The sequence below is a fragment of the Hyla sarda genome, chromosome 9, assembly GCF_029499605.1.
Source record: "Hyla sarda isolate aHylSar1 chromosome 9, aHylSar1.hap1, whole genome shotgun sequence".
Taxonomy (NCBI): Eukaryota; Metazoa; Chordata; class Amphibia; order Anura; family Hylidae; genus Hyla; species Hyla sarda.
In genome coordinates, this window is record NC_079197.1 from 142,061,531 (window position 1) to 142,088,859 (window position 27,329).

The 27,329-nt window shown below is 44.1% G+C and overlaps 1 protein-coding gene across 1 annotated transcript; it reads right to left on the reverse strand.

Annotated features, from left to right (window-relative positions):
- Positions 1-297: 297 nt before the first annotated feature.
- On the reverse strand, positions 298-13,606 carry LOC130290758 (uncharacterized). The gene is made up of 2 exons (XM_056538817.1): positions 10,641-13,606; positions 298-1,445 (listed from the first exon to the last, which is right to left on the reverse strand). Exons 1-2 carry the CDS (start codon positions 11,366-11,368, stop codon positions 1,433-1,435), a joined length of 741 nt encoding a protein of 246 aa, XP_056394792.1. The 5' UTR covers positions 11,369-13,606; the 3' UTR covers positions 298-1,432.
- Positions 13,607-27,329: the final 13,723 nt, after the last annotated feature.

Consider the following 27,329-nt stretch of genomic DNA (forward strand, 5'->3'; position numbering starts at 1 on the left):
GAAAAGCAAATAGAAGAGATCCTTTCACTCACTTCTATTTCCAAAGAGACAGCAAGTACATGGCAAGGGGATTTGTAGCAGAATATCCTACAGCCCCATGTTCTATTTCCTTTTTATAGGTAGGTAGGTATATCCTATTTGGCAACCATTGGAATACTGTCTGAAATTAAAAATAGTTATATAAAAAGCATAAAAAAACATTGATAGCTTACATCTAATACACATAGGGGGTATTTATCAAAGGATTTATGTGTTTTTTTTCATGTAACTTTGGCGCAATACTTTGTCAAAATCACACGGTCCTGTGTGTGATTTTTACTTTAGTCAGTAATTCATCATTTGTGCCAATCGATCTTTGGCACAATTTTGCGCCTTTAGGGGTTTTTTTTGGCGCAATTCACCGCCAAGAAATGTTGTACATGGAAAACACACATAGCAATGTCAGAAAATGTAAAGGCGTCAAAATACATGAACATTTTTTTTTGTGAAAGCAGCGACGCCTCCAGGGCTGCTCAGTACTATCCTGCGACATAGTTGTCTCTGAGGAACTTCACCCTCCGTTGAGCCAGCATTGGACATGGCCGCACAGGTTCAGGAAAGGTAAGCACTAAAGTACCAAAAAAAACCGACCCAAGTTGAAAATAAAATCCATTTCACATGGTGGCTATAAATCCCACAAAAGAAAATAACTCATGTCGCTTGCTGATATACTGCAGGAGTGACTCCGAAATGGCTGCTCTACATGATAAAATACGCGTCCTCTGTGGCGGTAAGTTCTGTGTAAAAGGCGCTGTGAACAGCTGATTTCAACATTTGAGCCAAAATTACTAACAACTTGCACCAAATGATAAATTTGGTGCATGTCCACGAAAACCAAAGTGAAAAAAAAGGGTAAAAAGAAACTGTCAACAGGCAAAATTGAAGATTTTCCTATCCTTGGTGAAGGAAAATATAGATTTTATTAAAGACAAAACGCAAGTATTATGCTTTTAAATCCTATTTTACTATCTCAGCAGCAAAAGGGTTAACAGTAATGACAATACAGAAAAAACTTTAACAGATATGGCGTATCCTAGGATGTTGCCATGTGTGATAACCAATCAGGAATCAGGATAAGGTATAATAGTGACAGTTGCCATTAGCTCTTCCTCTTCTTTTGTAGCGAATAATAAAATGTCCAGTAGAATAAATCAGAATTGAATAACCAGAACCGGAAGAAGTCTTTAACCGGATAAGAACTGTAAAAGAAGACTAGGATTTCAGTGTAGATGTCATCTTAGGAGATGGAGTTCGTAGAGAAATTTCCTTGAAAGTTAGGAACTTGTCAAACTTGAAGGATAATTATCCTAGAACAGTGACTTGAATGTTGGAACTCGTAGAAGGAGATACTTTAACATGGAAGAAACTTCAGAGAAGTGGTCCTCAGGGACTTTCATCTTAAACCGCTGTGGAGAAATTAAGAACGTTATAGGGATGGGAAACAAGGGAGGGATAATACACGCGTTTTGTCTTTAAAAAAAATCTATATTTTCATTCACCAAGGATCGGAAAATCTTCAATTTTATTACAAGACAAAACGCTCCTATTACCGTATATACTCGAGTATAAGCCGACCCGAGTATAAGCCGAGACCCCTAATTTCAACCCAAAATCCCAGGAAAAGTTATTGACTCGAGTATAAGCCTAGGGTGGGAAATACATCATCCCCCCCTGTCATCATCCAGACCCCCGTTATTAACATCCTCATCATCATCACCGCCTGTCATCATCCAGACCCTCATCATCATCACCTGTCATCATCCCCTTGTCATCATCCCACACACCCCCCTTCATCATCCCCTTGTCATCATCCCCACCCCCCCTTCATCATCCCCTTGTCATCATCCCCACCCCCCTTCATCATCATCCCACACACCCCCCTTCATCATCCCCACCCCCCTTCATCATCCCCTTGTCATCATCCCCACCCCCTTCATCATCCCCTTGTAATCATCCCACACCCCCCTCCTTCATCATCCCCTTGTCATCATCCCACACACCCCCCTTCATCATCCCACACCCCCCCTTCATCATCCTCTTGTCATCATCCCACACCCCCCCCTTCATCATCATCCTCTTGTCATCATCCGCCCGCAGTGGTCTTCAACCTGTGGACCTCCAGAGGTTTCAAAACTACAACTCCCAGCAAGCCCGGACAGCCATCGGCTGTCCGGGCTTGCTGGGAGTTGTAGTTTTGAAACCTCCGGAGGTCCGCAGGTTGAAGACCACTGCGGCCTTCAACATCATCCAGCCCCCTCTCACCCCCTTTAGTTCTGTACAGTACTCGCCTCCGCTCGGCGCTGGTCCGGTGCTTCAGGGCTGTCCGGAGAGGAGGTCGTCTGGTGGGATAATGGTTCCGGGCTGCTATCTTCACTGGGGGCGCCTCTTCTCCGTGCTTCGGGCCCAGAATAGAGGCGTTGCCTTGACGATGACGCAGAAGTACGTTGGCAATAAACGTATCTCTGCGTCGTTGTCAAGGCAACGTGACTATTCTGGGGCCGGGCCCGAAGCACTTAGAAGAGGCCTCGCCGGTAAAGATAGCAGCCCGGAACCACTATCTCACCAGACGACCTCCTCTCCAGACAGTCCTGCAGCACCGGACAGTCCTGCAGCACCGGACCAGCGCCGAGCGGAGGCGAGTACTGTACAGAACTAAAGGGGTTGAGAGGGGGCTGGATGATGTCGAAGGCTGCAGGGGTCTTCAACCTGCGGACCTCCTGAGGTTTCAAAACTACAACTCCCAGCAAGCCCGGACAGCCGATGGCTGCCCGGGCTTGCTGGGAGTTGTAGTTTTGAAACCTCTGGAGGTCCGCAGGTTGAAGACCACTGCAGGTGGAGAGTTCACTCGAGTATAAGCCGAGGGGGGTGTTTTCAGCACGAAAAATCGTGCTGAAAAACTCGGCTTATACTCGAGTATATACGGTATGCTAGTTTAAAGCTAAGAAATATACACATCACAAGAAATAAAATTATATCACAATAAAACCATAGAAACATGAGAATCAGGTTTAAAATAGAATGTTTTAAATGTAGAGTCTGAAGACCAATTAGCCGCATTAATTATATCTAATAGGGAAGCACCAGATTGAAACATTTTTGTGGATGTTGCACCTCTAGTGGAATGGGCAGTGAAAATGGAAGTATATATGCCTGCCATGGTCATGGTTGATTTAACCCAGCGATCCAAGGTAGTGGAAGAAACAGAATTGTGAGGTTTACAGTAGGATATCAGTAATTGAGTGGAGGAAGTAGAACGTAACGATTCCGTCCTAGATTCGTAAGAACATAAACAACGAACTACGCAAAGTTTAGGATGATGAGGGAAAGATGGATAGAATACTGAATGCAGATTGGTTTTGGTACGACGGTAAATTGTAAAGATAACTCCATCGGGAGAATATTGTCTTCTAGAAACATCAAGGGCTCTAACATCAGAGATGCGTTTAATATAAATAAGACACAAGAGAACCGTAAGTTTGAAAGAGAGTCATTTAAGGGATAGAAGATCATTGTCATCCCAGGTAAGAAAAAAGTTTAACAAAATATTAACATCCCAAGTAGAGTTATATCGTGGTAAAGGTGGACGCCGGAAACGGATGCCTTTCAAAAGTTTACAAACGAGTGGATGTTTACCAATTTGGATTGAGTCAATAAGAGAATGTTTAGCAGAAATGGCGGATCTATATACATTTATGGTCCTGTAGGCTTTACCAGAATCAAATGAAGCAGAAAGAAAATTTAAGATGTGGGAAATAGATGTTTGTAAGGGATCCAAGTCTCGTTGAGAGCACCAATGAATCCAAATTTTCCAGGCTGATCTGTAAGCAGACCTGGTACCTGGAGCCCAGGCGTCAGATAAGAGTTCTCTAGTTGTGAGAGAAAATGGAGCGATCGGTCCGGAATGCCTGAGATTAGACAAGCAATGAGAACTAGTTGTTCTGAGAGAATTAGAGGATGAGATTTGCCAAGAGGATCCAGTAGGAGATCTGGAAAAGATGGGAGAATTCGAGAGTAGTCTATTAATAGTGGAAGAAGTTGAGGGAACCATGATTGAGTTGGCCACCAAGGTAGAATTATGACCATAGTAGATTTCCGAATTGAGACTTGAAGTAGAAGTCTCGGTATTAAGTTGAAAGGGGGAAACGCGTAGAGAGCTTCTGGAGGCCAAAATTGAAGGAAAGCGTCTGAGCCTAGAGCGTCCGGATCCGGTCTCCAACTGAAAAACTGAGGAATTTTGACGGTTCAGTCTGGAAGCGAACATGTCTAGTTTGAGGGGACCCCATAATTGATCGATCATTTGGAATATGGAAAGATGAAGTTTCCAATCGCTGAAATCTGTGAGGAAGCGAGAGTTCCAATCCGCTATGGAGTTGGAAATTCCTGGAAGGTACTCCGCTTTCAAGACAATATGCCTGTCTAGACAAAAATGCCAAAAATCTTTGGCAATATCGGCAAGGGATTTGGAATTCGTTCCGCCCAGATGATTGATATATTGGACTGCGGAGATATTGTCCATGCGAAGTAAGACACAGCAGTGAGATGAATCCTTGACAAAACTCTTTAGAGCGAAGGACCCAGCTAAAAGCTCCAAGCAGTTGATATATAGTTGGGATTTGGAAGGAGACCATTTCCCTCCAGTAGAGAGGGAGCCGCAGCGAGCACCCCAACCCGAAAGACTTGCGTCTGATTCTATTATGATATCCGGGTTTGGATGGAAGATGGTTATTCCATTCCAAATTTGAATGTGAGAGAGCCACCAAACAAGCTCTTCTTTGGCGTCTGAAGACAGACGAATCTCGTCTGAATATCCTAGACCGTCTCTTAAATGTTGGATCTTCAATCGTTGAAGAGCTCGATAGTGAAGAGGGGCTGGAGAGATAGCCTGGATCGAGGCTGAAAGGAGACCTACAATCCGAGCAATGGATCTCAGAGAGATAAGATCCCTCTGAAGAACTTGACGAATTTCCTTTCGAATAGTTTTCAATTTTTTGGGTGGTAAGCTCAGGGTAGTGGATTGAGTGTTTATCAAGAAACCCAGGAATTTCAGTTCTTGGGACGGAGTTAGGATGGATTTTTTGAAATTTATCAGAAAACCCAAATTTGATAGGAGAGCGAGGGTCCAATGCCTGTGTGTGAGAAGAAGAGATGGGGATTGTGCCATGATGAGGATGTCGTCGAGGTAAATAATGAGGCGTACTCCTCGACTTCTTAACAGTGCTACAACCGGTTTTAGAAGTTTCGTGAAGCACCAGGGGGCCGAAGATAGGCCGAATGGAAGGCAAGTGAACTGCCATATTAGATTGTTCCAAGGAAATTGGAGAAACTGTTGGGATGAAGGGTGAATCGGAACAGTCAGATAAGCATCTTTCAGATCGATTTTTAATAACCAATCGTCTTTTAGTAATATGTCTCTCAGGAGGTGTATACCCTCCATCTTTAAATGTCTGTACACAACAAAATTGTTGAGTAGTCTCAAATTGATTACAGATCTGTGACCTCCGTCCTTTTTGTTCACCAGAAATAGGTTGCTGAGAAAACCTGTGGATGATTCTTGGACGGGTATAATAGCTGCCTTTGTAATAAGGTCTTTCACTTCTGCATTTATCAGTATCTGGTCTGATTTTGAGAATTGGATTGGGTGTGGAAGAAAGTATTGTATGGGACGGGAAACAAAATCTATTTGAAAGCCTGAAACAGTATTCAGTATCCAGGAGTCTGATGTAATCATACTCCAGTTCTTCAAAAAATGCATGATCCTTCCGCCCAATGGAATGTTGTGGAAAGAAAATGGGAGACCTACCTGCAGAAGGTTTTGCTCTAGGAATCCCACGTTGGCCTCTAGGGTGCCAGGTCCGGGCTCTGTAGGGGAAAAAGGGGGAGGGATTTGGGGGTTGGGTAGGATGGTTGGGCGGGTTGGTATTGATGGTAGAAGCCTCTCTGCTATCTGGTAGGGGCATAACGGACGGAAAATCGGCTCCTGCCTTTTCCGGCCCTGGTAAAAACTCTGTTTGAAAAAACTTTTTTAAGGGAAGATTGTGCTTTGGTGATGGACGAAAACATACCCACATATTTGCCCATCTGCTGAATGAATTCTTCCCCAAATAACATTCCCTCAGTGGGGTTAGGGGGTTCATTAGATGCCAAATTAGTGAGTTGGGGATCTATTTTCATGAGGATCGCTCTTTTGCGTTCCGTGGTTATTGCGGTGTTAGCATTTCCTAGGAAACACACTGCACGTTGAGCCCAACCACGAAGTACATCAATGTCAATAGGACTAGAATAGGAAGCCGATTCCTCTACCAGATCTAAAAATTTTGATAAAGGGCCTAGTAAATCCAGGAGTTTATCTTGGCAAGATTTAAAACTCCTGTCTATTCCCTTTTTTGGGTTTTTACCCGTCTTCATTAAGAATTTATTTAGAATAGGATCAAGCTCTGGTGTTATAGCAGAGAAGTGGGGAAGAGATGGACGTGGGCATTCAGCCTTCATTTTATTACGAGTGGACCTATCAAGAGCTTTGTTGATCCTAATTGCCATGAATTGAGCTACTAAAGAATTAGGCCATTCGCCTAATCGTGGATGACGAATCAGTGATGGGTCAAAATAAGTCGCATCCTGTTCAGATGCTGCAGTTACCTCCTGTATGTCAGGGTCTTCAAAAATCTCACCACTTTCCTGTGAGAGGTATACACTCTCATCAGAGAGGTCATCATGAGGATCAGAGGAGTCATCCGACTCAAGTTCAACAAATGAGTCAGGTTTTAGCCGCTTTGCGGATGTTCTGTCCCCACGTGAAGGCGAATGAAGGTGTAACTGATAGTGGCTGTGTGACTTTCCTACCTTCGTATCCAAACAGTGGAGCAGACCGGACCAGCAGGAGCTCAGGCAGATGGATTCAGGCATAGACACAGTGATGAAAATGAATGTGGGTTTATTTGACCCAAAAGCAGTGACAAGCGGTGATACAATACTGTAATGGTAGCAGAGGTATTGATGCTGTACTGTGTGAGTATTCCTGATACTATAGAAACTATTGCTGAGACTTTGCTGTAACTTCTGCTGTAGCTTCTGCTGAGACTTTTGCTGAGGCAACTGCTGAAACTTCTGCTGTAGCTTCTGCTGAGACTTTTGCTGAGGCAACTGCTGAAACTTCTGCTGGTAAAAAACTGATGCCTTCACAAGCCCAGAGATGAATGTCCAGTCACACAGAAAGCAGACTTAAAACCAAAAATGCCTGCAGGAGGTGAGAGGGACCCAGGCTGCCTAGCAACCACTGAGCAAGAAACTTTATCAACAATGAACAAGAGCAGTGGATTCAGTGCACAAGTTCTGGCCAGCAGATGGCAGCAAAACAAGAATGCATAGAAACAACATAGTGAAGGGATAATTGCAATAGACAATTAGATAAATGTGAGGAGAACAGCACACTCCCCGTCTGAAATTCCCTTTGGGGAAAACCTGTAACAAAAGACATGTTAGAATAAGATAAGAAACTTTACAATATAGTCCTGTTTTCAAACTTGGAATGGAGAAGGTCCATGAACTTCAGGTTCAGTCCTGTTCATCCTGCAGGGACTTTCTCGATGGGTAGTATAAGAATGAGTTCGTTAATTGGCCTTGTGAACATTTTAGGCTCACCCTTCCTGAAGATCTTTAACTCCACCTTCCGGACCCTGCCATCTTCACTGGGATGAACCTTTGTAATTATTCCCATAGGCCAGTCCATCCGTTTGGTTTGTTGCTCCTTCATCAACACGAGGTCTCCTTCTTTCAAGTTTGGTTTGTGGTGTTGCCACTTTCTTCTTCCTTGATACTCCTTTCTCCACCTGTTCCAGAAATAATCCGCTAGGTATTGAACACGTTTCCAGCGCTTCTGGTAGATATTCGCATGAGTAAATTCTCCACAGGGTATTAGCGTATTCTCAGTTTTTTGGGTAAGGAGAATAGCTGGAGTCAGTATGGCTGGTGTTTCAGGGTCCATAGACACTGGCACAAGAGGTCTTGAATTGATTATGGCCGAAACTTCAGTGAGAAGGGTGACTAGAGTCTCATAAGTGAGCCTTGAAGAGTTTACATCCATTAACATGGAATTTAAGATGTTGCGTGAGATCCCGATCATTCTCTCCCAGGAGCCCCCCATGTGGGAACTATGAGGAGGATTGAAAATCCAAGTGCAACCTCTCTCTGCCAACTGATCTTGAATGGGCTTGGTATCAATGTTCAGTTCTTTACATGCTCCGATAAAGTTGCTTCCACAGTCAGACCTCAACTGTTTCACTGGTCCCCTGATAGCGAAGAACCGTCTTAAAGCATTAATAAGGCTGGATGTGTCCATGGACTCTATCACCTCTATATGAACAGCACACACGCTCATGCAAGTGAATAGTACAGCCCAATGCTTACTGTTTGCGTGACCGCCCCGGGTCCTGCGTGCGGAAACCATCCACGGCCCGAAGACATCTAGGCCAACATATGTGAAAGGTGGCTCTGTACATAGTCTGTCCACAGGCAAGTCAGCCATTTGTTGATATAGTTGTTTTCCTCTCGCTTTACGACAGTGCACGCAGTCATGCAGTACTTGGGCCACACGTTTTTTCATACCTATAATCCAAAGACCTGCAGACCGTAACTTGCCCTCAGTGATTGGTCTGCTTTGATGTTCAGCCTTTTCATGGGGGTGTCGGATCAGCAAGACAGTGATATGATGTTTGCTGGGAATGATAAGAGGATTTTTTTCTGCAACTCCTAGGTGGGCTTGATTCAAATGACTATAACTGGATTTAAATTAGCAAGAGGGCATTTTATTGGAATCTGCTGTTTGTTGTACAAGCACTTCCATTCTACATTAAATTCTCCCTGCTGGACATGATGTATTATGAGGGACTCACTATGAGAAATGTCTTCAGCAGATAAGGGTTTATGGCAGACGTGCCAACCATAACAATCTTTATCTTCATGAGTACTGTGATAACATCTCGCAATGTGCACTAACCTTGCGATAGTTCTGTCGAGTCTCATCCAACTGGAGAAACGTTCAAAGCGCTGACAACCGAGGCTGGAGGTTTGCTTTGTCCCAGTAACTAATGCGCTAACTTCAGCACGGATTTCTGGATCATCATCTGGATCCTGGATGTTGAATGTTTCCTGTACACATTCGTCTGTCTGGCCCATGGTAGCTCGGAAGGGTAATGGAGAAACCCAGTGATTGGTTTCATCTTTAAAGAACTCACTGTCCATTATCTTGATAAATTCTCTGTCCTCTACTGACAAGGCTACTTTATCATCGTTCTTGGTTGTGTGAAAGACTGACTTCCCCAAGTTGTCAGCAAAAGGGAGAGAAATAAGATCAGGGGGCTGTATGTGGTCTGGAAACTTCTCTTTCACCTCATAGTGATGAGGACACGGCTTAATGCAAGTTGTACGCCCATCTCCATGCACGTCTTGAAGGAGTCAATTTTTGGTTGATCCAAGCATACATTTCCTATGACTACCCATCCCAAGTCCAATCTCTGGGCGTATGGTGCATAGTCGGGACCATTACACTGTTGAAGCACCTTGTGTACCCTTAGATTGTCTCTGCCAAGCAGGAGTAAAATCTCGGCGTTGATGTCCATAGGTGGGATAACGCTGGCTAGGTGCTTTAAGTGTGGTTGGTGAAATGCAGCTTCTGGAATAGGAATCTCATCCCTATGGTTGGGTATTTGGTCGCATTCGATCAGAGTTGGTAGTGGTATTTCCGTATCCCCATTAATAGAAGAAGAGATGAATCCTTGTGCCCTTTTGCCACTAGTCTCTATGCGGCCCAAGCAGGTGTTTAAGGTGTAGGGTTCTGATTGTCCCTTAATTCCAAAGACTTCGAAGAATTTAGGTCCTGCTAGTGACCGGTTACTTTGGTCGTCGATGATGGCATACATTTTTACAGTCTTTTCTGGTTGTCCGTCTGGATAGACCTTGATTAAACATATCCGGGCACAACATTTATCACTTTGACCCTTGCCACATACATCCAAGCATGAGCAGGAAACAGCTGTGCTGGTGTTAGCGTGATTCTTGGGCTCCCCGCCATGACTTGGAGGAGAACTAATGGCTACTGCAGCCGGTGAATCTCTGGCGAGTGGGGTTGGGTGCATAGCCGAGGCATGTCTTTCCCTATGACACTCCTCACACTTGATGGCAGTTTTACAGTCCTTGGCCATGTGCTCCAATGAAGCACAGCATCTGAAACATACACCTAGCGCGGTGAGGACCTTTTGCGCTCCTGTATGGTTTTGGATCTAAACCCTCTACATTTGTTCAGCGAGTGTGGTTTTTTATGAATAGGACACTCACGATTGAAGGACTTGTCTCCTGATGAGGTAGTGTTAAGTTTTCCCGTGGGTACTGCAGGTGATGGTAGGTAAGTCTTTTTAACACTGACTCTGCTCTTAAAGTCTCTGTGTTTATGCGTGACGCTTTCATACCTTGATGATAATGTCGCTGAGGCTGTAGTGTTGGACTCTAGGAAGTCAAGGCTGGGGTCATTCCTCATCTGAGACTGTTCATCAATGAACCTACAGAAATGAATAAATGGGGGAAAGGTGACATCATGCGCTCTTTTGTACCTTGAAACTGATGCTGCCCACTTCTCTTGAAGACTGTATGGTAGCTTCACCACAATTGGGTTCACTCCGTGTGCTGTATCCAGGTAGCACAGTCCAGACAAACGAGGGTCTCTTTTGGCGAGCTCCAGTTCCATGAGCAGATCACTTAAGTCCTGAAGCTTATGGACTTCCTTGAGATTGATCTTTGGAACGTTTTGCAGTCTTTTGAATAGGGCTTTCTCTATTGCTTCTGCACTGCCGAAGGTACGTTCAAGTCTCTGCCAAGCGGCAGCAAGACCTGCTTCTGCTTGTCCCACGTAGACAGTTCTGAGGCTCTTGATACGATTTGTAGAGCCTGGGCCCAGCCATTTGATCAAGAGGTCCAGTTCCTGCTCTGCAGTTAGGTTGAGGTTGGCGATGGCGGCTTTGAATGTTGCTTTCCAGGCTCTGTAGCTCTCTGCACGTTCATCAAATTTTGAGAGACTGGTGTTGATTAGCTCTCTGCTCACCATAAACCTGGCAAACTCAGACATATCTGATTTCTCACTGCTTGTTGCCATGACAACTCTTGATGCCCCTGGGGCGTATGGGTTGCTCGGCGTGAAAGGGTGAGATGCTCCCGGGTAAAATGATGTTGCTGCAGGGTTGAGCTGTGGTGTAGCCTCTGTAGATTCTGATGACTGCTGCTTAAGCTGTGGAGGTAGGCCAGAAAACATCTTGCTGTAATAATTGTCATTGAGAGCGCACATCTGGCTGACGGTTATTAGCTTGCTCAGGTGCTGTGGGTGGTGCTGTCACCACAGGTATAGCTGACTTGGAGGTTTCAGTGTTGACGGCTTTTACAGTACTGGAAACGGGTTTTGGCGTGAACTGTTTCAGCACATAGTCACTGGTGCGATCGACTTGATCATCTATTTCTTGTGGCGGCGAGCAGACTGGATCAAGACCTTGGCTGACTGCTTGCTCAAGTAGTCTTACTTTGGCTAACGCAATCTCTTCTTCCATCTCTGATTCTAGAATCTTTATCCGAGCCTCTGCTTCTACCCTTTAGGCTTCTGCTTCTGCCTTTGCAAGAGCTTCTTTTTCAATGAAGGAATGTCTCACTTTGGATTGCTCTGCACTCATGCGGGCCTCTATTAGTTTGTCACTTAGGACTGAGCTTCTTAAGCACGATGATCTGTATGACCGAGAAGAATGTTTAGATGAGTTTGATCTGTGTGATCTAGTTTCTTGCAGATGAGAGATTCGGAGTTCTGCTCTATCTTTAGCATCCTGCACCTTGGCATCTCTTTCTGTGACTACTGATTCCGCCTTGCTCAGTTCTGATAGGGCTTCATCAATATTAGAGTCTTTTAGAAAGGTTATGTACCTTGTTGTCAGTCTCTTGTATCTTTCATAAGCTCTGTTCAGATGTCCAACTGCAATTTGTAAGCTTGTAGCACCACCTGAGGAGGATGTAAGTCCTGACACGAGGGAGCAAACTCATTCCCATTGCTCTTCCAGGTTCTCACATAGCTCATCTTTTATGGTGTGATAGTTTTCAATGACCTTTAATGATGGTTTGAGAGAGCATCTTGGTCGGACATCTTGGTCTGCTGAAGGCGTGGGTTCTGCATCCTGCTCTTCATAATGATCAGTATCAGGTTGCATTTGCTTTGTTTTATCACTGGGGAACTCTGCAAGGTCCTTTTCAGCCATTTTTATTTAAGGTGTACTGTCTCTTTAAGAAAATAAACTTTTGAATAGGGGGCTGAAAATCGCAGCACGGCTCCAATAGGGCACCTTGATAAGATTCCTAAGGTGTTTTGAGTGAATTGCGGAGTTTTAGGGGTCGGGGTGTCCAAGGCGATGTAAGAAGATATGCAGCTAGTTTCTATACAGGATAAGGTGTGAGGGAAACCCTGCTTGCATAAACAGCACTTCTATTATGTGAGCAAATGTTCATATAGGATGTACAGTGCTTCACCTTAGACTTGTATGGACATGCTCTGTTGCTGGGCAGATTTTGCTGCACGTGGACCTGTTGCTAGGGAGATTCCTGAGTGTAGTCCTGGGCTCTGAAGATTCTCTAGCAGGGTTATTGGACTTTAAGGCAGTTTTTGACTATTCTGTCCCCACATGAAGGCGAATGAAGGTGTAACTGATAGTGATTGTGTGACTTTCCTACCTTCGTATCCAAGCAGTGGAGCAGACCGGACCGGCAGGAGCTCAGGCAGATGGATTCAGGCATAGACACAGTGATGAGAATGAATGTGGGTTTATTTGACCCAAAAGCAGTGACAAGCGGTGATACAATACTGTAATGGTAGCAGAGGTATTGATGCTGTACTGTATGAGTATTCCTGATACTATAGAAACTGTTGCTGAGACTTTGCTGTAACTTCTGCTGTAGCTTCTGCTGAGACTTTTGCTGAGGCAACTGCTGAAACTTCTGCTGGTCAAAAACTGATGCCTTCACAAGCCCAGAGATCAATGTCCAGTCACACAGAAAGCAGACTTAAAACCAAAAATGCCTGCAGGAAGTGAGAGGGACCCAGGCTGCCAAGCGACCACTGAGCAAGAAACTTTATCAACAATGAACAAGAGCAGTGGATTCAGTGCACAAGTTCTGGCCAGCAGATGGCAGCAAAACAAGAATGCATAGAAACAACATAGTGAAGGGATAATTGCAATAGACAATTAGATAAATGTGAGGAGAACAGCACAGCAGATTTCTGAGCCCTGATAACTTGTTCCTCCTCACGGGCTAAGGGTGCAGGTTGAGATTGAGGAATAGAAATTAAATGACTGGTAGTAGGTTTGTCAATATCAACATCGTCCTGGCGGACTTTTTTATGGTGTTTTTCGGACGGGAGACTATTCACAGAAATGTGATGTTTTTTAGCCTTGGCTTTTTTATGTGGATGGAAACCTGTCGCCATTTTGGAGACAGAGGTCTCAGGAGACCAGAATATATCTGAAGGGGTTTTAGGATTAGATGTAGTGGATTGGGATATAGCCATAGAAATGGACTTGGATATGCTGTCTTGTAAGACAGTAACAGCTGAATGTAGAGCTGAATGTATAGAGGATTCTACTAGAGCCTGAATATTCTCATTGGGATTATCAGCATCTTGCTGAGGGCGAGTATCCCTAGGGAGAGCCCTGGCTTCCTCAGACATTTCCATAATATGGTATTAATTGGATATGAAAATATCCAAAGTTAGTAACAGTATATAGTATGGGAAAATTTACAATTATTTGTGACAGAAATCTTTGAAAATATGAGTACAAAGTACCCAACTACTGCCACAAGGTGGTAGTGGAGGCTAAGAGATAGAATTAGCAACAGTTAAACAAAAAATTACTAAAATAACCAGCTCCGTATGTTATGAGGGGGCTGAACGGGAGGCTGTGTGTTGACTGGCTGACGGGAACCATCCTAATGACGTGTTCCCGCCCTCGGCAGGTGATGACCACTCTGCCGAGATCGCGCGAGAGCCGAGATCAAGCAGGGAAAATGGCGCCGGTGAAGCAGCAAGAAATGAAGAAAGAAGATGTCGGGGATGGAGTTCCGGGGAAGATAGAAGGTGGCAGATGATAGAAGCGGGAACCGGAGGTGAAGGTAAGTAGTGTAAGATCAATAAGAGTAAATAACAATGAGTTTGTTAAAGAAATAAGATAAAAAAACGGGTCAATGGAAATATAATGCAATGGAGTGGATACAGAAAAAATGCACAGTTATTGGCAACTCGATATGGAAAAGAAAAATTAATATGTGAAACAAAATGGGATATATATATATATATATATATATATATATATATATATATATATATAAATATATATATCTGTAAATGGGGGTAATAAGAAAAATTGAAAAATTGGAAATAAAAGGAAAAAATGAATAGATAAATGATAATATGGGAAAAGTGAAAGAAAATAAAGTTAAAAATATATGTATAGATATACAATATACAGTATTAAAACATTTATATCTCAATCAAAGATACACAAGAAACACTTATCTATATTCTCTGCTGAGCAGCAAAAGAAGAGGAAGAGCTAATGGCAACTGTCACTATTATACCTTATCCTGATTTCTGATTGGTTATCACACATGGCAGCATCCTAGGATACGCCATATCTGTTAAAGTTTTTTCTGTATTGTCATTACTGTTAACCCATTTGCTGCTGAGATAATAAAAGAGGATTTAAAAGCATAATAGGAGCGCTTTGTCTTGTTATAAAATTGATAAATATCCCCCATAGTTCCTCACTCCTATTCTTCTGAGTTTTTCTGGTATATCTGTGGTTGTCTCTTTGGCAACATCCTTATGATTACAGGCAGCTATTAGCTTTGCATTGACCTAAAATATATACATGTATAGACACATATTAAAGTATCGCTACAGCTTCCAACCAATGAGCAGGACAGTCAAACATTCCAACGATTGGTAATGCACAATATACTGCACCGGGAGACATGTAAGGAGATGATGTTATTATACAATGACAATAATGTAACACTACTTTCATACATACATACATTACGTTTTTGGACATGGGTCAACTTTGAGAGAGCCGTTAAAGGGGTACTCCCATGGAAAACTTTTTTTTTAATCAACTGGTGCCAGAAAGTTAAACAGATTTGTAAATCACTTCTATTAACCCCTTAAGGAACTGTTTTTTTTCCGTTTTTGCATTTTCGTTTTTTTCTCCTTGCCTTTAAAAAATCATAACTCTTTCAATTTTGCACCTAAAAATCCATATGATGGCTTATTTTTTGCGCCACCAATTCTACTTTGTAATGATGTCAGTCATTTTGCCCAAAAATCTACGGTGAAACGGGAAAAAAAATCATTATGCGACAAAATTGAAAAAAAAAACGGCCGTTTTGTAATTTTGGGGGCTTCCGTTTCTACATAGTAAATTTTTCGGTAAAAATGACACCTTATCTTTATTCTGTAGGTCCATACGATTAAAATGATACCCTACTTATATAGGTTTGATTTTGTTGTACTTCTGGAAAAAATCATAACTACATGCAGGAAAATTAATACGTTTAAAATTGTCATCTTCTGACCCCTATAACTTTTTTATTTTTCCGTGTATGGGGCGGTATGTGGGCTCATTTTTTGCGCCGTGATCTGAATTTTTTAACGGTACCATATTTGCATTGATAGGACTTATTGATCATTTTTAAATGATATAAAAAGTGACCAAAAATGCACTATTTTGGACTTTGGAATTTTTTTGCGCACACGCCATTGACCGAGCAGTTTAATTAATGATATATTTTTATAATTCAGACATTTCCGCACGCGGTGATACCATATATGTTTATTTTTATTTACACTGTGTTTTTTTTTTTTATTGGAAAAGGGGGGTGATTCAAACTTTTAATAAGGGAGGAGTTAAATGATCTTTATTCACTTTTTTTTTTCACTTTTTTTTTGCAGTGTTATAGGTCCCATAGGGACTGATCTCTTATGCTCCCATAGGGACCTATAACACTGCACACACTGATCTCTTATACTGATCATTGTTATCCCATAGGGACCTATAACACTGCACACACTGATCTTCATCATTGATCACTGGTTTCTCATAAGAAACCAGTGATCAACGATTCTGCCGGATGACTGCTCATGCCTGGATCTCAGGCACTGAGCAGTCATTCGGCGATCGGACAGCGAGGAGGCAGGTAGGGGCCCTCCCGCTGTCCTGTCAGCTGTTCGGGATGCCGCGATTAGCCGCGGCTATCCCGAACAGCCCAACTGAGCTAGCCGGCAACTTTCACTTTCACTTTTAGCCGCGCGGCTCAGCTCTGAGCGCGCGGCTAAAGGGTTAATAGCGCGCGGCGCCGCGATCGGCCCTGCGCGCTATTCGAGGCGGGTCCCGGCTTCACAATGACACCGGGCCCGCCGTGATATGACGCGGGGTTACTGTGTAACCCCGCGTTATATCAGGAGAGCAGGACCAAGGACGTACCGGTACATCCTTGGTCCTTAAGGGGTTAAAAAATCTTAATCCTTCCAGTACTTTTTAGGGGCTGTATACTAAAGAGAAATCCAAAAAAGAAATGCATTTCCTCTGATGTCATGAGCACAGTGCTCTCTGCTGACCTCTGCTGTCCATTTTAGGAACTGTCCAGAGCAGCATATGTTTGCTATGGGGATTTTCTCCTGCTCTGGACAGTTCCTAAAATGGACAGAGGTGTCAGCAAAGAGCACTGTGGTCATGACATCAGAGGAAATGCATTTCTTTTTTGGATTTCTCTTTAGTATACAGCCCCTAAAAAGTACTGGAAGGATTAAGATTTTTTTAATAGAAGTAATTTACAAATCTGTTTAACTTTCTGGCACCAGTTGATTTATTAAAAAAAAAAAGTTTTCCACGGGAGTACCCCTTTAAAGAAACTAAATTTCAAACCCTTAAAGGGGTACTCCGCGTTCAGAATGTTCAGAATGTACGCACTCGGCATTCTAAACATTATGTTAAGAATGCTGGGTTCTGGTGGCTGTGGTCGTGATGTCACGCAATACCCCCTTGTGACATCACCCCCCCCCCCCCCCTCCATTCATGTCTATGGGTGGGGGCGTAACGCCCCCACCCATAGACATGAATGGAGGGGCGTGGCATGATGGCACGATTACAGGCGTCAGAACCCAGCGTTCTGAACATAATGTTCAGAATGCCAGGTGCGTGCGCGGTGACCCCTGTGGACCCCCGTGATCAGACATTTTATCCCCTATCCTTTGGATGGGGAATAAGATGTTTAGGGGCGAAGTACCCCTTTATAAGAATATTTCAAAGTTCCTGGGCATACTTTACTGCTCCTACATTGAAAAACTCATGTTGTAGCCTTGAACCTACTTTTAAACAATCTTTAACCTCAATATTGCACAATGCTAAACACACATTTCCTCGCATGCAATGTTTCTTCGGTATGTTTTACTACTTACATAATGTGTACAATGCATCTGCAATCCATCTGAAGCTCTGCACTTAGAACATGCCCATCCCTCCTCAGTAAGGCTGGGTTCACGCCACATTTTTGCAATACAGTTCCCGTATCAGGTTTTTGAATGAAAACCAGATTCCTCAAAACCTGACTAAACTGTATCAAAACGTGTGTACAAATTTAAATCCGTATACGGTTTTAAAAATGATGTCCGGTTGCATCCGTTTTTTTAAGAAAAAACGTATACATTTTTAACTTTTCACTCCATTGTGAATAAAGTTTCACTTGTTCGATTGAAATTCCAAGAAAAAAAAAGTCAAAAACTGTATGGTAAAAACCGAATGGAACCACGCACATATGGTTCTGTATGGTTCCCATTGACTCCCATGTTAAAAAAAATATATATATTTATGTACGTTTAAATATGGTTTTTCACCTGGACCAAAAACCGTGGTAGGCTACGTATTTTGGTATGGGAATAAAACTGACAAAACGGTACAAGATGCAAAAAGGACACAACCTGATGCATCGTTTGGCATACAGTTTTCAATGGAGAGTTAATATATACGGTTTTCAACACACAGCGCTCGCCGCCCCCCCCCCCCCCCCCCCCCCCCAGCAATCTAAAACTTTTTCCCTAGGGGAAAAGTTTTTCTGTACTGATTGGAATGAGACTTCTTCTTTAATCAGTGGGCTGACCTCAGACAGGGACCTCCTGTCACCCACCTGAACTGCTGTGTACAATTGGTGCACTACAAATCCCAGCCAGCAGTGAACGAACCCATAAAATCTATCATATTACAAGCAGAGGAAAGCTTTGTTCCTTTGTTCAGTGGGCTAAACTCAGACAGGGACCTCCTGTCACCCACCTGATCTGCTGTGTACAATTGGTGCACTACAAATTCCAGCCAGCAGTGAACGAACCCATAAAATCTATCATATTACAAGCAGAGGAAAGCTTTGTTCCTTTGTTCAGTGGGCTGACCTCAGACAGGGACCTCCTATCACCCACCTGAACTGTTGGTGCACAACAATCCCCAGCCATCAAGGACAAGCCCATAAATGCTATTACATTATAAATACTAAGCAAACTGAGAGAAGCAGTGGGCTGACCTGTATTTTAGAATAAATATGTATTAAAAGCATTCTGAACGCTGTATAGCCATCTAAGACTCAGTGTGGTAATACCAGAATACATTAAATCCTACAGGAATGGTGAGTGGTTTTGGCATTTTTTCAATGGATGCAAATACAGTATATTACATTTTGACAAATTGCAAAGACATGTCAAAATTAAGATAGTTCGGGATCTCAGTGCTGAGACTTCTCTCGATTGTTAACCCCTTAATGACGCAGGGTATTTTCCGTTTTTGCGTTTACATTTTTTCCTCATCACCTTCTAAAAATCATAACGCTTTTAATTTTGCACCTAAAAATCCATATTATGGCTTATTTTTTGTGCAACCAATTCTACTTTGCTGTGACATTAGTCATTTTACCCAAAAATCCACGGCGAAACAGAAAAAAAAATAATTGTGTGGCAAAATTGAAGAAAAAAATGCCATTTTGTAACTTTTGGGGGCTTCCGTTTCTACGCAGTGCATTTTCTGGTAAAAATGACACCTTATTATTCTGTAGGTCCATACAGTTAAAATGATACCCTACTTATATAGGTTTGATTTTGTTGTACTTCTGGAAAAAATCTTAACTACATGCAGGAAAATTTATACGTTTAAAAATGTCCCCTTCTGACCCCTATAACAAATGTTGCACCATACGCCAATAGTCCACAATAAGGGGGCAGGACCAGAAGATATGAAAAACCATCCCCAATCGCACACCACTGCGCCAGCACTGAGGGGGGATAGTAAGGTTCAATTTATTCAGGAGTTCCAGGGTATGGTACTAACCCATAAGCATTTTATATTGAGTCTCCTTATAGGCCATACAGATAGAAGCCTTGGAAGCACGTTCCCAAATAATCCACCACTGCGGAATAGAGATGGTAGTATTCAAAGCCTCCTCCCATTGGTGCATGTAGCAATGTGATGGAGGGTGACCATCTATGGAATGAAGGAGAAGGGAGTAGATATCGGAGAGAAGTCCCCGTGCCTGAGGTCCATTACGGCATAACCGTTAAATGCCGGTAGGTTGGGACACAACCACAGAGTTCAGCGAGGAAGACATATAGTGCTGTAGTTGCAAATAATGGAACCATTCAGAAAGGGGAAGCTCCCTGGAAGCAACCAACAAATCGAAGGACAGGAGAGATCGAGAGAGAGAATCCACCACATCAACCCAGCAAAACGGACCGCGAGAACCCCACTCCCTTACCATACCCGAGGTCAAACCAGAGGGGAAATCAGGGATGTATAGAAAGGACCTAATAGGTGACATCGAGGAGAACAATCTACATTTCCTACAGCAATAGCCCCACACATACTTGGAAAAGGACATAGGACCTAACAAAGAAGGCGAGGGTAGATCAGGAGGAGGAACACACCACAGGATGGTATTAGGATTCACAGGGGCCAACCATAACTTCTCTAGTTCCATACATCTGCTATATGCATGATAAGTAGATCAAGCTGCCAGGTTTCGTAAATAGGCTGCCCATTAATATTTAGTTACATCAGGGACCGCAAGACCCCCCATGGACCGGTTGGCCATCATGACCCACATCGGAAGACGATGGTGCCTTCCACCCCATATAAAGCGGAAGATAGACGACTGGAAAGAGCGGAGAGCATAGAGCTGGACACGTACTGGCAACGTTTCCAAATAATAAAGCAATTTGGGGAGGATCGTCATTTTAACCACTGCTATACGCCCAAAAAAATGAAAAATATATGGAAAATTTCTCCATGAGGGCTCTGAGCTCACAAAAAAAAAAGAGGGAGGACATTAGTAGAGTAAAGGGAAGAATAGGAAGGGGTAAGAAAGACACAAAGGTACTTAATAGCAGTCGGGGACCACTTGAAAGAAAGGTTTGCACGTAGGAGAGGAGAGAGGGGCAAAGGAAGTTTAAGAGGAAGAGCTTCAGATTTAGACAGATTTACCTTGTAGCCCGAGACCACCCCATAGTCATGCAGAACCCGATATAGACAAGGAAGAGAAAGTAAAGGATGGGAAAGAGTCAGCAAAACATCATCAGCAAACAAATCTTAAATTCCCTATTGTGAAGCGCAATTCCCTATCGTGAAGGGCAACTACCCTTCTAGTATTATCACCCCCCTGACAGCAAGGTATAAAGCCGACCTGGTCCTTATGAATGAGGGAGGGGAGAAAAGGCATACAGCCAGCACTTTAGAGAATAGCTTCAAATCATAATTAAAAAGGACAATGGGTCTGTAACTGGAGCAATCTTGGGGTCCTTACCGGGCTTAGGTATCAAGGTGATCAAATAGTGCAGAAAGGATTGCGGGATCTCCTTAAACCCCAAGAACCCCACCCTCCCATCCCCCATTAAGGAGTTAAAAAGAGAATCCAGCCAAGGCAGAAAGACAGAAGAGTAGGTCTTATAGTATAAATAAGTGAAAACATCCGAACAGGGGGAGAAACCCGCAGGAAGAGACTTGAGGACCTCCTGAAGCTCTTCATGGGTGATAGGAGCATTTAAGACATGAGCATTTAAGACAAAGTCGGCAGGCCGCATTGAGAGAGATAGGAGTCAAGGTCCACAGCACGCTCCACCAGGTCAGATGGAAGCTGAGAAGGAAGGGAGTAGAGGTCAGAATAATAGCGAACAAAGATACAGGAAATATTAGCAGGATGATAATGAAGAACACCTGAAGCCGAAGGGGATTGAGCAGCCCCTCAGGCACCTGGCCAACATAGTGTGAGCCTTGATGTCCTTCTCATAAAACCTCTGCTTGGCATACAATAACTGATGCTCAACTTTGTGAAAAGCAAGCTCAGCCAGTTAGGCCCGGGCAGCTACCAATCGCCTAAGGATCGTGAGAGAAGAGGAAGACAGTAGAAGAACCTCCAAGTTTGCAATGCGAGCTCTAAACTCGTGGGAGCGAGCCAGGGCATCTTTTTTCAAACGGGAACTAAGGGCAATACAATGTCCCAGGACAACTGATTTATGGGCTTCCCAAAAGACAGCCTGAGAGGAAACTAAACCCTCATTAGTGCAAAATATTCAGTCACGCATGCCTGAATCGACTCATGTGAGGGCATAGACTTAAGCAGAGAGTCATTGAGATGCCGATTACAGTGACGGAGAGAAGAGGAGGAGGAGAGAGAAAAAGAAAGAAGAACAGGACAGTTATCAGACCAGGAAATAGGTTCCAAAGAGGCAGTTGAGAGCATACGAACTATCTGGAGGTTACCGAAAAAATTGTCTATACGCGAGTGCAACCTATGGGCATGGGAATAAAAACTAAAAGAGCAATCATTCGGGTGATTAATTTGCCAAAGATTGTACAACGACGAAGCGAATAAGGCGGCAAAAAAGCGAGAAGGAGGATATTTATGGAGCTTAGCTAGGACCCTATGCAAAAAAAGAATCTGAGAGGAATTGGAGGCATAGAGATTACAAAGCAAGATCGGGGCACCACCCAACATTCCCTCCACTCGCACATCACATAGCGCCCCAGGGGATCAATATAAAAGAGAGAAACCTAGGAAAAGGGAAGAGAAACAGAAAGAGAGAAAACAAGAGGGAGACATAGAAACAAACAGTACACGAGACAAAAGGACAAGACAACAAAAATCAAAACACCAAACAAATAAAAAAATAAACCATTGGCCCAGGGGCAAACGCAGAGGCCAAGAACCGAGAAGAAAAAAAACAGGAAACTGAAGGACCTCAAAAAGATCCAGTCCATTGTCGCAGCTCATGGGGGGGAAGTGGGAGAAGTCACCAGAAAACAGCCACCAAAGAAGTAAACATCCCATCCTGAGGCCATGCCAAAAGGACATAAGCATGTAAAACACAGGTGACAATAATATACAAAAACATAGTAAGCATACAAAGCATTCAAAAATACAATGGAATAAAAACATGAAGTCAGGAGAGAACCAGAGTCCAAGAACAGTCCCGACACCAACACCTAGAGGAAAATATCAAAAAACAAATAGCCCCACAGGTCAAGGAGAGGCCCGAGGAGGGCCTCCAGAAGCAGGAGGCATAGACTTCCGATGTTACCCAGACCTACAGGACCGGACAGGCTGCCAAACTGGAGGGAGAGGAGGAGGTGGAGATGTCAAGTCCCTGTCCACCAGCTGGGGGCAGGTAAATCCAGTGTAGAGCAGAAGGCTGGGAAATCGGCAATGGAACACAAAACATCCCTATGAGCGTTAAGGGCAAACGGAAAGCTCCACCGATAAGGCACTTGATGAGATCGCAGGACTGCTCAAAGTAAGCCAGGAGAGGTCTTGATAGAATTGGATTGGGACCCCATCAAAATCACAGTTCCTCAGGGGTCCGGCCTTAGCCATGATAGCCTCTTTAAGCTGGAAATCGTGCACACAGCAGATAACATCCCTAGGAGCACCAGAAGTGGATTTTGGGGCGGAGGGCTCTGTGGGCCCTATCCAGTTTGATTTTATAATCATTAAGGCTTGCACAGAATGAGATTAAAAATAGTCTCCAGGGTCACATGGAGATCTTCCTCTCTTGTCGTCTCAGGCAACCCCCACACCCGAATATTATGACGTCTCCCCCGATTGCACAAGTCCTTAACGTGAGGGTTCACCGAGGAAGTTGTAGAGTGGAGTTGAGCAATGTAGGTCCTGGTAGAGTCATGGGCGTCCTCCAAGTTTTCAACCCTGTCCGAGACATGCTGCAAATCTTGACGGAGGGATGGAATCTCCGCCCTGCAAGTGTCCTTGACCTCAACAATGAGCGAGTGAAAATCGTCCTTTGTCAGGATCTGGGAAAGAACTTGGCTCCAGTTCAACGGGACAGAGGAAGGAGCAGGCACACCTGAGCATGCTAAATCCGACTCAGAGAGGGCGTCCCAAGAGGTATTATTCGCTACCAGTACACATGGAAATTAAGGCACTGGCGTGGTGGAGGGCCCCAGCATGCAGCTTTTTGGCAGACATAACTCTCTGAGGCTTGGGAGAGAGTTACATAGTTAATAAGCTTTAAAAAAAACAGAGACCATCAAGTTCAACCTATAAGCCTAATGACTCCCTACTGAGTTGATCCAGAGGAATGCAAAAAACCCTCATACTAGAGGTAAAAATTCCTTCCTGACTCCAAATATGGCAGTCAGATAGAGATGTCGCAAATTGTTCGCCGGCGAACAGTTCCCGGCGAATTTCGCATGTTCGTGTTCGCATCGCCGGGCGAATATATGTTAAGTTCGATCCGCCCCCTATACTTTAACATTGCAGTAAACTTTGACCATGTGAGTCAGAGTCAGCAGACACATTAGAGCCAATCAGCAGCAGTCCCTCCCTTCCAGACCCTCCTACCTCTTGCACGGATGCCATTTTAGCCTCATTCAGCATGCTGCAGGCTTAGGAAGTGGAGGGTCAGAGAAGCTGCTCCTGCTGTATAGGGAAAGCAATAGCTAGGTTGCTGCTAGGTGGTGTATTCAGGGTCAACTTTACTCCTAAAGCACTAGTGTAACATCTGCTTTAAGGACAGCACCCAAAAAAGCCCTTTTTAGGGCTGAAAGATATCAGTCCTGGTTGGGAGGGAACCGCTGGTTAAAAGGGGTACTCCAGAATCAAACTTAAGTTCCTTCAAGCAACTATCTACTACAGTATTCAAAGGGCTGAAAGATATCAGTCCATTAGTCTTGCAACAGCTGGAGGCACCCTGGTTGGGAGGGAACCATTGGTTAAAAGGGGTACTCCAGAATCAAACTTAAGTTCCTTCAAGCAACTAACTACTACAGTATTCAAAGGGCTGAAAGATATCAGTCCGTTAGTCTTGCAACAGCTGGAGGCACCCTGGTATGGAGGGAACCGCTGGTTAAAAGGGGTACTCCAGAATCAAACTTAAGTTCCTTCAAGCAACTAACTACTACAGTATTCAAAGGGCTGAAATATATCAGTCCGTGTGTTTTGCAACAGCTGGAGGCACCCTGGTTTGGGACCACGGCATAAAAGGGGAACTCCGCTGGCAAGTTTTTTTGCTCATTGTCACACTAGTGCAAATCACATTAGGTGTGACAGTTGTGCAAATTAAAAAAAAAAAAAATACTTTTTGGGCTGTTAAATAAAATCAGCCGTCACTGTCAGTTCACGTCACAGTTGCCATTTTTCCTGCCTGCAGGGCAAATTGTGTCACCCTAGTGGAAATCACATTAGGTGTGACAGATGCGCAAATAAAAAAAATAAAAACTTTTTTGGCTGTTGAATAAAATCAGCCGTCACTGTTAGTTCACGTCACAGTTGCCATTTTTCCTGCCTGCAGGGCAAATTGTGTCACCCTAGTGCAAATCACATTTGGTGCAACAGTTGTGCAAATTTTAAAAAATACCTTTTTTTTGGCTGTTAAATAAAATCAGCCGTCACTGTTAGTTCACGTCACAGTTGTCATTTTTCCTGCCTGCAGGGCAAATTGTGTCACCCTAGTGCAAATGACATTAGGTGTGACAGTTGCGCAAATTAAAAAAAATACCTTTTTTGGCTGTTGAATAAAATCAGCCGTCACTGTAAGTTCACGTCACAGTTGCCCTTTTTCCTGCCTGCAGGGCAAATTGTGTCACCCTAGTGCAAATCACATTAGGTACGACAGTTGTGCAAATTTAAAAAAAAAAACCTTTTTTAGCTGTTAAATAAAATCAGCCGTTACTGTTAGTTCACGTCACAGTTGCTATTTTTCTTGACTGCAGGGCAAATTGTGTCACCCTAGTGCAAATCACATTAGGTGTGACACTTGTGTAAATTTAACCAAAAAAAATGACAGGCAGAGGAAGGCCACCCCGCAGGGGCCGTCGTGGTGCTTGGATTCCCTTTGGCCCTAGAATGGCCAGTGTTCAGAGGCCACGTACCCTGAACCCCCAAAGTTTTGAGGACTTAGTTGACTGGCTATCACAAGACACCCAATCTACTACTACAGCTTCCGCTCGGGAACCTTAACGCACCATCCTTCTCCTCCTCTAGCTTAGCTTCGGGCACCTCTCATGCTACCACTTGCCCGCCTGCCGCCACCACCAACACTAGCACCACAGCAGCTGTTACTTGATCCATCCGATGAGTTATTTACACATCAGTTTGAAAACATGAGTAATGCACAACCATTATTTCCAAGAGGATGTAGTTAACAGGGATATATCTCAGTCAGGCAGCATTACACACATGGACGTACGGTTTGATGATGATTTTGTACCCGCTGCTGCTTCCTTTCTTGAAGTGTCAGATAGCGGTGAAGGTGTTGATGATGACGATGTGTCCGTGGATGCCAGGTGCATGCCCGCTAGAAGAGAAGAAGAGGGGGAAAGTTCAGATAGGGAGACAGAGAGGAGGAGGAGACGAGTTGGAAGCAGGGGGAGGTCATCGCAAGGAGCTAGTGGCACAGTCAGACAGCATGCATCGGCACCCGGGGTCAGCCAGACGGGACGCCAATCAACGCATGCTGTTGCCACCACCAGAATGCCGTCATCGCAGAGCTCAGCAGTGTGGCATTTTTTTTGTGTGTCTGCCTCTGACAACAGCGAGGCCATTTGCAACCTTTGCCAGAAGAAACTGAGTCGTGGGAAGTCCTACACCCACCTAGGCACAACTGCTTTGCGAAGGCACATGATGTCACATCACAAAAGCCTATGGGATCAACACGTCAGTACAAGAAGCACACAAAGTCAAAGCTGCCATCCTCCTCCTGGTCCAGCATCTTCAGCCAGGTCAACCACTGCTGCCCTCCTTGCCCCCTCTCAACCATCCGCCTCTCCGTCTCTCGTCTTGAGCAGTTCCTGCTCATCTGCCCACAGTCAGGTGTCTGTCAAGGACTCGGAGATGTTTGAGCGCAAGAAGACAATTTCTCAAAGTCACCCCCTAGCCCGGCATCTGACAGCTGGCTTGTCGGAACTGCTAGCTCGACAGCTTTTACCATACAAGCTGGTGGAGTCTGAGGCCTTTAAAAAATTTTGTAACCATTGGGACACCGCAGTGGAAGGTACCCGGCAGAAATTTTTTTTGCACAAAAGGCAATCCCCAACCTTTACTCCATTGTGCAAAAGGAAATTATGGCATGTCTGGCACACAGTGTAGGGGCAATGGTCCATCTGACCACCGATACCTGGTCTGCAAAGCATGGTCAGGGCAGGTATATCACCTACTCTGCACATTGGGTACACTTGGTGACGGCTGCCAAGCATGGAATGCGTGGCTCTGCAGAGGAGTTGGTGACACCGTCATGACTTGCAGCCACCTCCTCTACTCCTCCTACTCCATCCTCTTCCATAACCTCCTCGGCCGAGTCCTCTTCCACTGCTGCGTCTTGCTCCACATCACCGGCACCCCCCCCCCCCCCCAGCTCCCCATGTGCTATTTTACATCCCGGATACAGCAGTGTCACGCCATCTTGGGGTTGACTTGCCTCAAAGCAGAGAGTCACACCGCACCACCATCCTGCATTATAGAGTCTTCTGGACTTTGTGATAATTTAAACTTGAATTTTCCAGAGTGCTAACCATTACACAAAGGAACGCTTGTTGCGTGTGATTTTTTAACTTAAATTTTCAAAAGTAAAATACAGAGAGGGATGAACTCTATTTCTTTATTTGATTAAAAATTTTATTTAGAAAATAATTTCTTTGTCTGTTTTCCGTCCTGCATTATAGAGTCTTCTGGACTCTTGG